Genomic DNA, 15517 nt, shown 5'->3' with positions numbered 1-15517 from the left:
GGTTTGTAATCTTTTGTCAGAGTCATCCGAATACTGGGCTCCATAAGGATAAGAATTAATTTATTACCACATCAGTGAGTGGCACCAACAAGCTCCTAGGACAACTGGGACACAGTAGGTGGTCAGTAGACAAATGTCATCAAACGAATGAGCAGACGAATCTGGTGCTTATTATGTAGGAATAAGACCACTGGGGCGGTTGCTGTACTATGACACCACTATGTCCAAAAATTGGTTGAGGTTTAGATCTGATTTGTTTTCCTGCTTATAATTAGAAATGTGTTCTGTTTTGTTCCCTTTCCTCCATCTTCAAATTAGTTAATGGATTCTTCAAGGACATCTAACTTCTCTACGGGGCCAATACTTGCTTTATTGTTAAATACACACACTGAACCCAGTTACACAGCAGACATGAATCTGAACCTCAGATTTGACATGGTACTGATAGCTAATGAGATTAAGCACTTTGAACTCAAAAAGGACTGCCGGGCACCTCCCAAATTCAGTGTAATGAGCGTTCATTATGTTCTTGCTGCAGGGGTGGCCACACCTATGGGCAGCACGAAGTTCCCTGGTTATCACCACATGGTTCTTTCAAGAATACGAAGAAAGTCCGTGTTTGTTGTTAAGCCATACTGTATGGATATTCTGAATAAAACAGTAGTAGGTCCTTTGAAGCAGCAGAAACATGACAGTGTACAGAGGCCTGAGGGCAGCTTCCGAGTCTGCACTCTGCAGGATTCTAGATGAAGTCTTAGAATTTAAAGGAAAAGATTTCACTGTGTCTGTTTCTTGGTTTCCGTGATGGTGGCTCTTCTCTTGGGTCAGGCCTGTCGCTTTTTGTCCCCTGAATGCCCTGCATTGTGCTAGGAAAGTGGTAGAGCCATTTCCTGAGTTGTCATAGAGCTTTCAATTTGGTTGAGGAGGCAATATGAATTTCCAGGCGATGGAGAGTCAAAGAGCTGTCCTCTGTCAGGAAGCTGAATACTTGCAGCTTTAAGGGCTGGGGACTCAAATTAGAGCAGTTTCATCGATTCTTCTTTTTCATCTGGCTTCTAGCGTTTCATTTTCTAGTCTTTAATTATTCTTCCAAAGTACTTTATAGCACCATTTGAAAAGGATATTTTGAAGTTTTAGAAGTGTAAACTCAAATCCCCCAATTATCTCGCAAGCCTGTTTAGTGTACCTTGATTTGGGGCAGTAATGAGGAAAAGGGGAGGCCCCTGGGGAGACCAGTTTAGAAACAGCCTGAATCAGCACATCATTGACACCAAGTGTTTTGATTGATCCAGCATGAATAATTCAGAGGCTTTGTTTTATATGTTAAATGTGGAAGAAGAATGGATAGTTCAGGAAAAGTAATATTCTTTTTTCTTTTTCTGATACGCACTTTTGGGGGAAAAAACACAAAACTGTGCCATTTCATGCTCAGTTTGATGGTAGCTGGATTAGGCAGAGCCTGAGTGGTGTATGTGCAACACGCATGTGTGCAGAGCTTGACAAGTTCCCAGCAGGACCAGAGCGAGAGCTTTGGCCAAGGGAGATGCTAGGTTACAGTTTTGACATACAATGGATTAAGACTCAAATCGGTTCCTGTTGGAGAGTTGCCAAAACACCCATAGGTTAATTTTTGCTGTTTGGAGGATGAAATGTTGTGGATGAGAGTTAATTTACCTGGATGCCAAATCCTCATCCACGTTGGTCATTTCTTAATATTTCTTGGGAGACTAGAGTTTTTCAAAAGACCAAATTTAAAGCTCTTGGTTTCTGCTTCCCTACAACCCCCACTCACGAGCAGGGAAATGGCCTTACCGGGGAACGGGAAGGTGCTTTGTGGCAGGCACGTTTCCAGAAGAACGTTAGGTGTCTTACATGGGAACTAGGACCTAGAATAGAGTAGAAGGTGTGATGGTTTCGTGTGTGAGCTTGATTAGGCTGTAGCAGCCCATTATTTAATCTAACACTGACCTGGGTGTTGTTATGAAAGTGTTTTGTAGATGTGGTTACCATCTAGCAGCAGTTGACTTTAAGTAAACACATTATCCTCCGTAATAGAGGTGTGCCCCATCCAGTCAGATGGAGGCTGTAAGAGCAAAAAATGAGGTTTTTTGGAGAAGAGGAAATTCTTCCTGAAGAATGCAGCAACAATTTCTTCATGAGTTTCCAGTGAACCAATTTCTTTAAATAGATAGCTATACAGATGGATGGAAGGTATATCTTATGTATATATCAGATAGGGTATCTACTCATCCATCCATCTATATGTCTGTTCTGTTGGTTCTGTTTCTCTGGAGAACCCTAACTGATAGAAAGGGATGCTAGACTACCCTCTCCCAACCCACAGTGGGAGGATCTCAGTCTCTGACATACACCAGTCACAGTGTGGAATCATACATTACAGATTTATTCTATACAGTGGAGGTCTGGGTTTGTCTAGAGCTCCTTGTCCAACTGTGAGAGGGAAGGAAAATGCTGAAAAACAAGAGGTAAGAAGGTACCAAGAGTAAACATCTTCCTGGCCTTTCCAGGGGAGGCCAAGGTAATTTGAAGAAACTCCAATAGTTTGTAGTTTCTGTATCATTTAGAAGTGATCTTGGCCGGAAAGATGAGTACAGGCAATTATCGAGGCATAGAGGTTTACTGTCTCTTAGTAGCTCTTATTTATTTCACAATCTGGAAATTCTTATCTGACTTGATTTCTTTACACATCAGTTTATTTTTCTTAACTTACTTATATTGAGTATAACACGCATACAGTAAAGTAAATATAAGTATGCAACTCAGTAAAAATTTAACAAATGTATATACACATGTATCTATCACCCCAGCATCTTAGAAACCTCTGTTTTACACCCTCCCAGTCAGTACCCAACTCTCAGGGGTAGATTGCATCCTGACTTCTGTCAACATAGATAACTATTTCCTGTCTTTGAACTGTTTACAAATAAAGACATACAGTATTGTTTTGTATCTGGCTTCTTTTATTCAACATTGTTATCTTTGAAGTTCACTACATTGTTAGATTATGAGCAGTTTATTTTTTGTAGGTATACAGTATTTTGTTGTATCAATACAGTATGTATGTATGCATTCTATTGTTGATGGATATTTGGATTGTGTTCATCTTGGGGCTATTATAAATGAAGTTGCTATGGCATTGATTGCCATGTCATTAGGTGAACATATGTCTTCATTTCTGTTGGTTATATACCTATGAGTATTTAGTTTTAACAGATAGTACCAAAGAGTTTTCCAAAATGATTGCAATAGTTTACACTCTGTCTAGTAGCAGGTGAGTGTTATAGTCATTGCACATCCTCACCAGCACTTAGCATTATCAGTTTCAAAAATGTTAATTGTTCTATTAGGTGTGTAAATATATCTTTTTGTTATTTTATTCCCTGAAGGCTAATGACATTTGACACACTTTTCTGGGTACAATTTATTGGCACTTCTTCTGTGAAGTTCCTATTCAAATCTTTACCTGGTGTTTTCACCAATTGTGTGCTTTTTTCTGATTGATTTATAGGGATTATTCTGGATAAGTCCTTTGTGAGATACATGGATTGTTTGTATCTTTTCCCACTTTGTAGTTTATGTTTTAACTCCTTTAATGGTGACTTTTAATGAAGAGAGGTTTTTAATTTTAATGAAGTCAAGTTTATCTTTTCTTTCTGCTCTATTTAAGAAATAAATCTTTATCTACCCTAAGGTCTTAAAGATATTCCCCTGTTTTCTTCTAGCAGCTTTGTTGTTTTACCTTTCACATTTATGCATGTGATTCATCCGCATAGAATTTTTTATATGTTACTGGGGGAGTCAGTAAAGCACCAGACATTGAAAGGACCGTCCTTTCCCTCTGTGCTGGATACACACCTTTGTTGTATATCAGATGGCTACATGGCCGAGTGTCTGTGGATAATCTATTTTGTTTCTATTCTAAAGTTTCTGGACTATTTAATCAGTTTTAATTACTGTGGCTTTATAATGCATTGATATTCCATCCTCGTTGTCCTTCAAAATTGTCCTTGCTATTGTTGGCCTTCTTTATTTCTATTATAAATCTTAGAATCAGGTTGTCAATGTCAATACATACATGCAAATCTGGAGAAGGCAATGGCAACCCACTCCAGTCCTCTTGCCTGGAAAATCCCATGGACAGAGGAGCCTGGTAGGTTGCAGTCCTTGGGGTTGCTAAGGGTTGGACACGACTGAGTGACTTCATTTTCACTTTTCACTTTCATGCATTGGAGAAGGAAATGGCAACCCACTCCAGTGTTCTTGCCTGGAGAATCCCAGGGACGGGGGAGCCTGGTGGGCTGCCGTCTATTGGGGTCGCACAGAGTCGGACACGACTGAAGCGATTTAGCAGCAGCAGCAGCACGCAAATCTCCTGAGATTTTATTTCAGATTATTTTAAATCTGTAGAACACATTTGGGGATAATTAATATCTTTCTAATCAGTGCTGGCTGGTTTCTTCATGTTCTCCATTTAGTAGATGGAGAGGCATGATGGTCTGCCTCATCAGTGACTGAATGGAGTCTGTTTAGGGCAGCAGCAGAAGACATATTATTCTCGGTTCCAGATGGGAGTTGGGCTGTGTGTCTTCCGTCTGCTCCTCTGCATTGTTTCTGTGCCATCTCTGCTCTCCTCTGCCCTGCTCCCTGGGTCAGTGACCAGCTTGGACAACTACAGTGGGCTCCTTTGCCTCTGGCTTCCAGTTAGGTTCCACCAATGGGAGAGGAACAGGCAGGACTCAGAAGGAGAGAACAGAGTGATGTCAGGGTATTAATTTCATGGCTCCTTCCATGAAGGGTCACTTTAGATTGGCTGTGTTCCTAGACTAAAGGCTGTTAACAGCTTCGACAGGGCAGCATTTTTCTTTTAAGAGTTTAACAGTTTTTTAAATTTATTTTTTTTAATTGAAGCATAGCTGATGTGTGATATTGTCAATATATAAGTTAGAGATGTACAATACAGTGATTCACAATTTTAAAAGGTTATATTCTTTTTGTAGTTATTATAAAATATTTGTTATATTCCCTGTGCTACACAATGTATCCTTGTAGCTTATTTATTGTATACATAGTGGTTTGTCCCTCTTAATCCCGTAGGGGTTAGGTTAGGTAGCCCTGCCTTGCCCTTCCCCCTTCCCTCTCCCCACTGGTAACCACTTGTTCGGTCTCTGTATCTGCGAGTGTAGACAGCTTTCCTCTTATAGTTCCCTTCCTCTGGGCCCCCTTCAGCCTAAGAGTGGTAACGGATCCCCCCATCACTATTGTGTGTATGTGTGTGTGTTAGTCGCTCAGTCGTGTCTGACACTTTGTGACCTCATGGACTATAGCCTGCCAGGCTTCTCTGCCCATAAAATTCTCCAGGCAAGAATACTGGAGTGGGTTGCCATTTCCTTCTCCAGGGGGTCTTCCCGACCCAGGGTTTGAACCTGTGTCTCCTGCATTGCAGGCAGATGCTTTACCATCTGAGCTACACCTGTTATCCCTTGTTATTTCCCATCACCCTTACCGTACTTTTGTTAAACTCTTCCCTATTTGAGAAGACTATTCCCTGCCAGGACTCTGATTACTGCAGAAGTGGGAGAAAAAGAATTTTCTCAACAACTTAAGAGAACTTTGAGAATGAGGATCAGTTATACCAGTGATAACCTTGTTGGGTCCGCTCACAGAATTGTACTTCTGGCTAAACCTGCCAGATTACAGCATAAAGGCTCTATGCTTCTCCTTCTGGTATCATTGGAAATCATCAAGAGACTCTGTGGTATGATAAGTAAGATTAGTAGCATCAAAGTACATCCTTAAATGTCCATAAGCATTTCAGCCATAGGTTATTTTTCACTTTTTGACTTAACTCAGTTAAAATGGATGCTGCAGTGTTTGTGCTTGTATCTGAGAAACATCCATGACACTGCCTGAGGGTGTTGGGGTGAGAGTGTCAACTTGGCACAGACTTTAAAGTAGCAATAAAGTTGCTACTATTTGAAAACAGAGTCGAAACACTTCTGGAGACAGCAGCCATAAGCTATAGTGAGTGAGGGAGACATACTAATTCTTGAATCTTGCATAGAGATCATTTTAACTCTTCTTTTGACAGTTGGGTTATTTAATTGTCTGCTTTAGAAATTAATTTACAGGGTGACATCTGCTGCACTGGTGAGGATTGCTGAATTTCTTTTACTGAAATAGAAATCATGTCCAAAATGTCATTTCATGACAACAGTGATCAACCCGAATCACACATCAGATAGTGCTGGCAAATGTGGCAGGACAAGAACTGGTGGGAGTTAAAAATGAAAAAGTCAGTAGCAAATAAAACAGGATAGCACATAAATGAAGTTTTTACTTCTTAAAAAGTATGTAACAAGTAGCGTCCTGCCATCATGAATTTGCTTTTCAATTGGACAAACCTTATGTGTTCATTTCTGTGCATACATTGGTGAATCACGTATTTCGTTTTCATTACTGACTGGAGCTGGCACAGCCTTGATTTACTGTCCACAGTTCCACTGGGGCATCACAGCCCGCTCTGGGCCATCTGGCCTAGGTGGTCACTCTTTATACCACAAGGGCCAAAATGGTGGCCATTAGACTTGTTTGTGTATGCCACACATCAGTTTGAAAAATTATATTGAACTGGGATATGCAAAGAAAAATCTCAATTTCTGACTTTTCTTGAAAAAAATGGGATGATCTCAGAAAAGTGGGCCCTCCGCTCCTTCTTGCTGACTGGACGGTGGGAGAGGATGTGCTCAGCTCGGACCGTGGTTTCACCTGGCCACCCTGAGTTGGTAAAGTGACCATCTGTCCCTGGAGGCATGTGTTGACATGTGTTCAATACCGTAGGGATGGTGCTAAGGTACCAAATGTGAGTAAGAGAAAGAATTGATTTGTCTGTATGTATATTGTTATGAGAAACTGTAAACTCTAAGGCCAGAGACCTTGTCTCGTTTATCTTGATAAATCCCCAGTGTTTCATAGACGTTAATTGAGTTGAAAGGAAGCTCTTCTTGGGCAGATGAATCTGAAAGTGGCATGCAAGATGCTTAAAGAGGATGCTGAATGTCTGAAAAAGCTAGGCTATAACCACAGGTGGGTTCTAAGAACATAGGCCAAGGTGGTAGCGGGAATAGAAATGGTGGCAGAGGGAATAGAGAAAGACTCGAGACAGTTTAGATGAAAATCCCGTTGGGTCTAGAGACAGGCAGGAGGAAAAGGAGAAAAGAAAAGGAAAAAGGTGAGTTTGGAGCCTTAGAAATAGTGGGGCCACTAAAGCAGCTAAGAGGGTGGTGGTAAAAGCTCTAGCATCCTTCCTGCTCCCTAAGTCCTAATCTTCTGGTGTGAAAGGAATTTGAAGTTTAATTATATTCATGATTTAGCAAATGCTAGCAACTCTGCTCAGAATTTTTCCCTTATGTTTTTCACACCAGGGCTAAGACCATCAAGAATACTGTCTCTGTGAACCTGGAACTGACAGCTGAAGAATGGAAGAAGAAATACGAAAAAGAGAAAGAGAAAAATAAGACTTTGAAGAATGTTATCCAGCATCTGGAGATGGAGCTAAACAGATGGAGAAATGGTAAGGAAGAAGGAGAGGAAGGAGGAGGTATGAGTGCGTGTTTTTTTCCCCCCATGACTGTTGATGTCCTGGGACACTTGGGAAAGAGTGGGTGATGGTGGAGCTTGGTCCGGCCTTTCAGCAAGCTGTGTGAACGAGCAGATGTTTTCCCTAGCACTGATCCCTGCCCCCACCCTGTCACTTGACCGACATACATTCTTAGTGTGGCCAAGTGACTGTTTGCAAGGTTGCCTTAATCTGCTTCCATTGAGATGCGCCTCTATCCATTACTCTCCGGTAGCCACATTTGAGGTGTAGAGGGTAGTGTTTGAGATTTTGGGGTTTTGATTGCTTTTGATTAGATGAAAAGTGTCATTCTCTCCTCTGTGAGTTTTATAATTGATTTGGAGTTAAAAGTCACCTCTGGTAAATGTTTGCTTTTTTTTTTTTTTTTTGGCTCAACTCATCTTCATGCTTTGCTTCTTCAGAGCTAGAAATAGAGGATTCCTGAAGAAGCTCGGTCCTAAAATGGAGTCTCAAAGGCTTGTTTCGTGACTCATTTTTCTTTTTCCCTAAAGCATTCTCTTTGGTGTGTTCTCCTCAGAGAAAATATCTCAGAGAGCTGACGTGCAGTGGTGGGTGGACTATGGGTGAGGCGTTGGAGAAGGGTTTCCACGTGCAGACAGATCATTTCAGTGGTTTTTGCTTTGTGTTGGAGGTTAGCATGCACAAGTCCTTTTTCAATCCACAGCCCCCCTTTTTTCCCCATGGAAACAAGGCAGCTTGGTGTGTATAGTGGGAGATAGTGGATGGTTGGTGTTGGTATTTATTTCAGATGCTGCATCAGGTCTCAATCTTGGGTGACTGTGGGAGCCTGGTGGCCACTGTGCAAAATCCAAAAGTAACCTGCCTGCTTGGAAGTGCACAGTTAGCAGCAGATGTCTTATGATTATATGTTTGCCTCTGTTTTTGCTAGGAGGGGTGGGTGTCAATGAGCTACTGTTCAATTGAAGAACAATTACGTGGCCAACCAGGATTCAAGAGAGGTTCAAGAAATGACCTAGTAGCCTAAATAACACGATTCTTTTCTTTGGGGGCGATTTTCTAGCTGCACATGTGTTTTGAAAGCTGCTAGAATAATTGAATAATTCAGCATCTGTGGCTGGTGGATGCCTTCTTGCAATTTGGCAGGGGTAGGAGAGTGGGGAGGGGTGCTTGGAAAGGTGTGGAGCGCCCTATGAAATTTTGTTCTATTTCTGCGATCCACTTGGGTCATTTCTCTGCTGGATACCTGGAACATTCAATGAAACCTTTTGGCAAAAGAGGGGCACTGGCCTTAGAAACATCATGGTGTGGGCAACTAACCTTGTTCTTTTCTTTCCTGTCCTTTGCCAAGCACCAACCAGCCCTGCAGTTTTCCATCCCTCAGTCACTGTCCTCTCGGGTCTGCCCACTGCCCTTTTTGCCTGGCTGATGCTTATCTTTTTATCTCTTTTGGGTACTCTCCCCTGCTCTTGAACTAGTCACTTGGCCTCATTTTAACTGTTGTCTCATTTCATCCACTTTGCAAATCTACTCAAAAATCTACTGTTTTTCACATCCTGTGAGGTGAGATCCTACCTAAGCCCTTAACTTACATAATTCGGGAAAACTAACATGTGGTTTCTGACACATGATAGATTTTCATAATTGTATGTTAAGTAAACCTGTGTTAAAGGCAGTGCTGGGGATTAAAGGGTGAGCAGTCAGCCATGGTCTCTGCCCTCACAGAGCTTACAGGCTGGTGAAGGAGATAGTCTCCAAGCACGATCAATACATGTATCAAGAAGGGAGAGGATAAGGTGCCGAGAGTTATTACAGAAGAAGGCCCTGAGCTTGACTCAAGTCAGCAAAGGTTTCCTTCAGTAAGTTCCAAGAGAAACAGAGCAGTTTGTTGAGCAAAATAGGAGGTGCGGGTGGAAATGGGGGTGGGGTAAGGGAGCCAGGCTTACATGCCCTGAGGGGCGGGAGCATGAAGGCCAGGGTGGAGAGCTGGGGTGGGCCATCTCCGAACTGCGACAGGCAAGAGCAGCAGACTAGTCTGGGCAGTACTCATTCAGGATTCTGGTCATTATCTCAGAAGCAGTGAAAAGCCATTCAAGGATATCGGATGATGAGATTTGCCTTTTCGAAGACCCATTGGTTGTGCTGGAGGGTGGACTGGAGGGTCTGGGAAGAGCACTGGGACCTGGGGTGGCCCTCCAGGCCTGAGACTTAGTTGTTGAATTGAGAGGGCGGTGGAAAGGGAGAGAGATGGGCAGACCAGAAAGGTATTTAGGAGGTGAAACCAGCCAGGCTTGGTGGGGCTGGTGGCTGTAGGGAGAGACAGCGTCAAGGTTTCTGGCTTGCCGAGTTGGATGGAGGACAGAGCCACTCACTGAGACAAGAAATGAGGGAGGAGAATTGGAAATGAGACGTGGGAGATGATGAGGGGAGTTTGAGGGGAGTCTATGGAACATCCAGCTGAAAATGCCAGATAAGAAGTTAGGTCTGAGTGTCTGGAGCTCCGGGGAGCTACTTGAGTGACAAAGAAAAATATGTGGGTCATGGATTTTTTAAAATTTATGGTTAGCATAATTTTTATGTACATTAAATGTGAGGCATTTTTAAAGTCTTTATTGAATTTTCTACAGTATTGTTTCAGTTTTATGTTTTGATTTTTTGGCTGTAAGGCATGGGGGAATCTTACCTCCCTGACCAGGGATCGAACCCACAACCTCTGAGTTGCAAGGCAAAGTTTTAACCACTGGACTGCCAGGGAAGTCCCCGGGAGTCATGGATCTTTAGGACATAATTGAAGGTATAGGTAGGGATGAGGTCCTCTCTGGACTCTGAAGAGAGGAGAGGGAAGAGGAGAGGGAGGGTCTTGAGAGACCCCTGCATTCATCCCCATGTTAACGTGTAATCACTGAGTGATTAAGAGAAGGGAGCTTTCTGGACTTCTGTCCTGCAAGCTCACATTTTAAAGGATTTTTTTTTTTTTTCTGGAAGCGAAAGTTTTCAAATATAGAGAGCCTACTGAAGTGGTATAAAACTTTCAGACAGGAAGTTAGGCAGGTGGAGGCATGGTGAGGTGGTCCTTTGACTGGATGTGAGTGAAGGATTATTTTAAGGATTAACTGCTCATCCAACAAAAATCCAGAGGCTTTCTGTTCTGTTTGGAGACCATGTGTCTCTTTTAGGCAGGATATGAGACTTGCCCAAGCTGACTCCACAGGGTGCTTGACTCCTGAGTTCGTTCTTTTTCTGTTGTGGGTGCAGTCTGCACGCTGCCCTTGTGGTTTGTGTTTAGGCTGGGGAGATGAGTGTGAAAAGAAGGGACTGGAATTTCCCCCAGTGTGTCCTGTGCATTCTGATTCCTCGTGGTCATGAGGGCACGGCTGGGTGGTGTCAACTAGAGAGCTGGAATTTTGAAGGTTCGATCCCTAGATTTGGGCTTCCCTGGTGGCTCAGAGGTTAAAGTGTCTGCCTGGAATGTGGGAGACCAGGGTTCGATCCCTGGGTCGGGAAGATCCCCTGGAGAAGGAAAATGGCAACCCACTCCAGTACTCTTGCCTGGAGAATCCCATGGAGGGAGGAGCCTGTAGGCTACAGTCCATGGGGCTGCAAAGAGTCTGACACAACTGAGCGACTTCACTTCACTCCCTAGATTAGGAAGATCCCCTGAAGAAGGAAATAGCAACCCACCCTGTATTCCTGCCTGGAAAATTCCACAGACAGAGGAGCCTGGCAAGCTACAGCCCATGGGGTCACAAAGAGTCAGACATGAATCAAGTGATTTAGCACACACATGGAGAGGGGTGGGAAAGGTAAAAGAATATGATGTCTCAGTGGCCAGTCTGGTCCAGGCAGACTGTAAATAAGTGAAGGGAGGTACATCTGATACAGTTGCCGCAGGAGAGAGCATTTCCTGCCCAAAGTCATTCAAAAGCTGTGAAATACTCTGTTAAATGCTGGTAGTCCGGTCCCTACCCTACCCCACCCCACCTATATGCTCCTAGCTTAATGGGCTACTTCAGATGCGGGCCTTGTCGTTTTCTCCTCTGGGTGTAATAGAATATTGATCCTCAGCATATTGACCTGTGACTCATAATGCGTGTACTACACCAAGCCTTAATTCATTTCTGCCACTGCCATTCCAGCATTGTGGCCCCAAGTGCTTGGGGGCTTAAGGTGGGGGGCACACCTTGTTTTTATAAATTAGGAGTGGGGAGAACCACCCACTCTCCTGGCTTCATTCCCCACTGGTCCAATGAGGGTTGTGAAGATATAAACAAAAAGAGAAAGCGGAAACTGTATTCCGTATCTTGTAATAATCCATAATGGAAAAGAATCTGAAAGGAGTATATATATATGTGTAACTGAATCACTTTGCTTTATACCTGAAACTAAGACAATGTTGTAAACTAACTATGCTCCAATTAAAAAAGAAAAAGCTATGAGAGACTCACAGAACTAAAAGAACAGCTGAGGACCCGGGCTTCTGAGGGGCCACACCTCGAGTGAATCCTCTCTGGATGTGTTTCTGTCCTTGTCATGTATATTGGAGACCCAGAGCCCCAGGAGAGAAGGAGGAGATTGTGCTGGGTGGTGTGCTTGGGCTGGGGAAGGACAGGGCACCCTAATGTGTTGTCTGACCACAGCTGCACTCATACGGGAATGGGGGGTAATTCTTCACAATGCAGTCGAGGTGCTGTTATGAGAATGGGTGTTGAGTGGCTAAAAAACAACGCATGTCCACCAGAATGTACTAGTGACATCTTGTGGGCTGAAATCCACGGGCAGACTCTCTTCAAATCTGGAGGCTCTGTTGGCAACTTTTAGCCTCATGGAAATGCGTTCAGCCTACATGCTTAAGGACAGATAGAGGGAGTGGGCAGCTGTCAGAAATAGGATCTTTCTTTTTTTCCCCTACTCTGTTGCTTGTTGATCATATGTATGGAAAGGACTCAAACCATCCTGTAAAGGAGTTGAATTCAGCTTCCAGTCCACCACTTCCTGCCCCCCACTCCCATCCCTGGTCCCTGCTCAATCCACCAAGAAGACTCTGGACAGGAGGATGGGGAAGGAAGGCCGAGGGCCCAGGGCCATGATGCTAGAGCAAAGTTGAGTCCATTGTTTCCTGTTGTTGCTAGGTCAGCCTTTACCCATGCCCTCTTCTCTGGTACGTCTTTGAATTTTGGCCTTTAAAGAAATGACAGCTTTTTACAAGAGCTTAAGTCAGAGAAGGATTCCTGAAAATCTGAGTGTCAGAAGTGCAGGGAAATAATCTGATGATATGGCACATCTACAGTGTCTCTTGCATAGTTAAATATAATAATAATGAACAGAGTGGATATAGTCATGCAAAGAAATTATTTCATCACAGGCTGAGAAGGTGTGGAAAAATCAGCAATCTCTAAAGCAGATTGGCTCTCCAGATTTAAAACCTACCAGGACAGCAGCCTTGGTTCTCTAAGCTAAATCTGTAACCTTGAGGCTGGTGGGTGCTTTGTGGAACTGTGTGGGCTCTGTAGTTGGAACACAGTTTGCTCTTGGGGCATTAAATATTTAGAAGATGTGCCCCTCCTTGGATTTCTGATTATTGTAGAAGCTCAGAAGTTAGTACTTCATTTGAGAGACCTAATTTGTTAGGCTCTCTTCCTTCTTTCGAGAGACAACCAAATACTTGTAGAAATGCTGACTGCTAGGAGAATCGTGTGGCCTGTGTAAGAAGAATGTAAAGCAGATGCTGACTCCTGGGTAAACCAGTTTATTAGAAAATTACTGTAGAAGGGATGAGAGAATGTCTTAAGCTTCTTACAGTATTTTGAGCAGCTAGGGTAAGAGATGCTACGTGTGTGCAAAATAATCCCATAAAGAAATGAGTTGCTTTTTTTTTTTTTTAAACCTTCCATTTATATAATGACATCTTGTATCCTGCTGCTGTCACCCTTCTGGCAACTTAAAAGATTTCCTTTTTCGTTTCTTTGATATAGAAATTACCTGCCATTAGGTCTGCCACTGGGCCTGTTTAATTGGTATTAAAAGAAAGTACCTCCTTTGCCAGATCTGATCTGGTTTCTGGCGGAAGCTGTGAGTGACCAGCCAATCTATGCCCTGGAGTTGCAGAGAGAAGGCAATTACCTTACTATATTCTCCGGAGGCTTTAGGGGCTTGACTTATGAAAAGGATAACTAGCTTGTTGCTACTTCATGTGTGAAATTTTAATGAATTACTGGCAGTCTAATGGTTTTCATTCTTTTTTATTTTATTTTTTTAACAAAAACCCAAAAAGCCTGTTTTAGAATTTTTTAACTAATAGTGCTAACAAGAATTTTTGATTAGTCTGTCATTCTTACTTATTGCAATTGATGGATTTCTATTTTTTGTGGAAATGTTATTTATGCCCTCTGGGGGTTTTGATTTTATAATTAAAATGCTCTGTAAACCTTATAGGTGTGCTCCAACTGAACACTCCTGTGTACACACAAATCTCTTTAGTCCTTAAAGGTAATTACATCTGACAATAGGAAATGCCAGAATGCTTATGTAAAGAAGGAAATCTTTTCTTGAGGTAGGGGTTGGGAGGGAACCTTTCATTCTAAAAAATAAGATGCTTTACAATATTACATGCCCTTTCTCTATGGACAGCAAGTATAAATCCTCAAGGGATAAACCAAGAGAAATTTGCTTTTCACATAAAGGAGAGTAAAAATAAAAATAGATACTGATCTTCGTTTGTGGTCCTTTCCCCTTCTCCTACCGCCAGATTTCAGGGCATGCTTTCTCCAGGATTTGTTTGCAGCTGTCTTCCACGTTATGATTGGTTGTTCTGCAATCACCTGGTGGGGGCTCCTCTGGACACCCGGTCCACTGCAGTGCAGGGAATATTCTCCATTAATGCCGTGAGATTGCCATGGAGACAGATTGCCTGGTGTCGGGTCCTGCCGAGGGTTGGGAATTTACAGTCCCCAGACGTGTTTGTGAGCTGGACGGTGTAGTTACCAGGGACGCTTCTGGAAGTCATTTTCTGGGTCCTTTGAAGGGCAGCAGTGTTTGGGAAAACTGGCTCTTGATTTCTCCCTGGGCAGGAGCTGTACTCTCCCCGGCAGATACCCGCTGCTTTTGTTGCTGCGTGTTGCTGCTTTGTTCTTCTCAGCTTGAAAGACTGCTGCAAAAAATAATCTTGACTGCCTGACCTTTAGAATAAAAACTGGGATGGGCTCGCTGTTCAGATGTAGCTTTGTGGGGGACATGTTGACGCTTTGATTGAGAGAGTTGTTCAAGGGAAACCAGAAGGCCTGGTATAGGTTTCAAATATTGTTTTCATAATAAAAATAACCCGAAAGGCACTCTCATGGCTATACTGTATTTTATTTTGGGAACTGAGCTCTAACCACTAAAGGTATTGTCAGGACCCCAGAGACACTAATCTCAGAATAAGTAAAAATAATTTTATGTACAAAACCTAAAATGTTGACACTTGGTCAGGGAGTGGAGGGGATAAGAAATGGATTTTTGTGTTTTTTACACACACTGTTTTAATTAATCTTTAGAACAATGCTGTGTTCAAAGCACTGGCATTTCCTTGCCTTTACAAAAACAAAGCAAGAAGTTAAGTGGGAGATGGCTTGTGAGTAGCTGAATCTGTGGAAGGTGCAGGTGGCTGAGTGTCCCGCTATGGCCCTGACCATATTTATGTAGCATCTGTTGGTCACTTCAGGTGCCTCTCAGAGCAGTGTTGACTGGCTCGTTGAACCTTTCTAATCTGGAACAACCGTGGTTATACTTTGTGATGCTACAATTTTTCAACGCAAGAAGAGGGCAGCTTTAGGGGTAGTCAAGCCTGTGGCTTTGGTTACAGCAGGTCACCCACTGCTAGGCTGTGGGGTTCATCCCTGACTCCTCCTTCCACCAAACAAATGG

The 15517-nt window shown here is 42.9% G+C and overlaps 1 protein-coding gene across 2 annotated transcripts in view; it reads left to right on the top strand.

The window, feature by feature from the left end:
• KIF5C (kinesin family member 5C) overlaps positions 1 to 15517 on the top strand; it is a 159412-nt gene that overhangs the window by 86065 nt on the left and 57830 nt on the right. For both annotated transcript variants that reach the window (XM_027561223.1, XM_027561231.1), the window contains exon 11: positions 7443 to 7591. In XM_027561223.1, coding sequence (XP_027417024.1) covers positions 7443 to 7591 — 149 coding nt within the window. The remainder of the gene's footprint in view (positions 1 to 7442; positions 7592 to 15517) is intronic.

This window comes from Bos indicus x Bos taurus, chromosome 2 (assembly GCF_003369695.1).
Source record: "Bos indicus x Bos taurus breed Angus x Brahman F1 hybrid chromosome 2, Bos_hybrid_MaternalHap_v2.0, whole genome shotgun sequence".
In the NCBI taxonomy this organism is placed as follows: Eukaryota; Metazoa; Chordata; class Mammalia; order Artiodactyla; family Bovidae; genus Bos; species Bos indicus x Bos taurus.
The sequence above is the reverse complement of the archived record's forward strand: the minus strand, read 5'-3'. Positions and strand labels throughout refer to the sequence as shown.